The sequence below is a fragment of the Condylura cristata genome, unplaced genomic scaffold (assembly GCF_000260355.1).
Source record: "Condylura cristata isolate star-nosed mole 26May11 unplaced genomic scaffold, ConCri1.0 scaffold00001, whole genome shotgun sequence".
NCBI classification, from domain to species: Eukaryota; Metazoa; Chordata; class Mammalia; order Eulipotyphla; family Talpidae; genus Condylura; species Condylura cristata.
The window spans coordinates 18,180,751-18,182,633 of record NW_004567102.1 but is presented as its reverse complement, the minus strand read 5'-3'; the positions used below and the strand labels follow the sequence as shown (position 1 = coordinate 18,182,633).

Here is a 1,883-nt window from a genome sequence, read left to right as displayed (position 1 = left end):
TTTTTTTTTCATGGATTTTACTATTGCTATGCCACCACTTCTAATAATAAAAGTCTCATTCCTCTCATGAAGTCATAAGTAAAAATGTTACATAAATCTATGGTCAGGTCTCTGACTTTAATGAGATTTTCTAAGATGTCCCATTAACAAAATTTGAGAATTGTGATACTGGTACATTTTACCAAGAATGATACCAATGCATGTTATCAAGAATGAAAAAGTTAAGTAATCCTTTTGTTAGTTAAGTGTTCAAAACAGGATCCAGATCAGCATCCATGGCCATCAGACCTAAATGTTCCTTAAAATACTCCCATAATGTAGCTATCAGCATCTAAACCAATACTTTAACATTCCAAAGAAAACATTCAACTTAGCAATCAACCACAATATTCATTTTTCACTGAGAAGACAGAACAAGACAGGGAGGGAAGGAGTGAACAAGAGCCAAAGGGAGAGAGGGGATGAAGAGAGAAGAGTTGAGTTTGGAGATCTTGTTAAGAACTAGGATAATGCTTTAACACACCCCCAAGCCTACCTTCTGGATACCAAGGCTTTGTTTGAGGAGGCCATTCTTTCTCTTCACGACAAAATGACCGGTAATCAGGACAGCAATCAGAATTTTCCCTTTCACAGAATTTATCACAGTAACACAGTGCATTCAGCTCATAGAACTGAGTGACACAGCCATCATCTCTGTCTTCACAACAACCAAAACTTCTACAGTATTGCCCTTTGAAAATGGCTCTTTTCAATCGAGTACCTTCCAAAATGGTGGCATTCCTAGTGAAACCAGCTCCCAGGTCCACTTCTTTTCTAGATAAGTACTGTTTTTCCATCCAAATTTCTGTAGTAAGATAAGAGAAGATTAAGATCTTATATCCACTCCACATTCTCTAAAGGTCAGACTGACTTCCACTTTCTGCTATCTTCAGTGGCCTTGGCCTTAGGGGCTTCTCCTGGAAGCCAGAATTCTAATCATTAAGACAACCCAGGCTGAATCTTGAAACCAATCCTTTACTGGAACTGAGTATACTTCTTGTAGTTAAACATTAATCAAGAAGTTCTATGTTTTCCCAAGAGAGTATATGTGTTAAAATAGGCCATTGTCATTCCTACAAAGTTAAAAATTTACAGTATGTCATATCATGTACAACATTCTCATCACTATAAAAGTACATAAAATATTGTATATAGAAGGTACATTGATTATTACTTGCCTCTAAAATATCTAGATTAAGTCAAAACTTCTCTAAATAAACATAGCCCAAATAATTGGCTGTAATAATCACTGGCAAAATATAGGAAACTCAAAAGTCAAAAACACAATTATTCAGCTACTTGCATGGCAAATAAAATCCAGCCTCTCATGAGCTTGCCTGCTAAGATCTGTCATACCAATAACAGTTTCTCTAAATCATGCCCAGTCACACACAGGCTTGATTTCCCATCTGTACTCAATTTACCAATGAGAATCATTTTGATTTCAAGGCTTAGTGGGGCCTAATTTGGCTAGAAATTCCCTCAGGGTGACCTTAGTTCTCTTTATTTGAGACCTTACTTGGCATCACTGTGGGAACCTGCAGTATCTGAAAGGCAGTAAAACCAAGAAAAGTCAGTTACTCTGTGCTAAAAAGCTGTGGGTGGAGGGAGTGGTGAAAGAAACTCAAAGGTCAAGATGTCTTTAGCATTTCTGTAGAGCTGTGCATTTACAATGACTTTTTCTATACTGTATTTATTCATTAACTACAATAGCTCCCTTTGGATTGGGGATAAATAACTAGCAGGCTATGATTCACCAGAGTGGTTGAGTGGTCTATTAGAAGGGACTTGACAATCAGAAAACATGGACTCTGGCCCCTGAGCTACTATTTAATTGATTTTGT

General features: G+C 37.1%; 1 protein-coding gene across 1 annotated transcript in view; it reads right to left on the bottom strand.

Moving 5' to 3' along the window:
• Nucleotides 1-1,036, bottom strand: part of TINAG (tubulointerstitial nephritis antigen) — a 70,600-nt gene extending 69,564 nt beyond the window's left edge. Inside the window, exon 1 of the mRNA XM_004673581.2 lies at nucleotides 536-1,036. Coding sequence (XP_004673638.1) covers nucleotides 536-890 — 355 coding nt within the window. The 5' untranslated portion in view covers nucleotides 891-1,036. The remainder of the gene's footprint in view (nucleotides 1-535) is intronic.
• Between the last annotated feature and the right edge of the window lie 847 nt (nucleotides 1,037-1,883).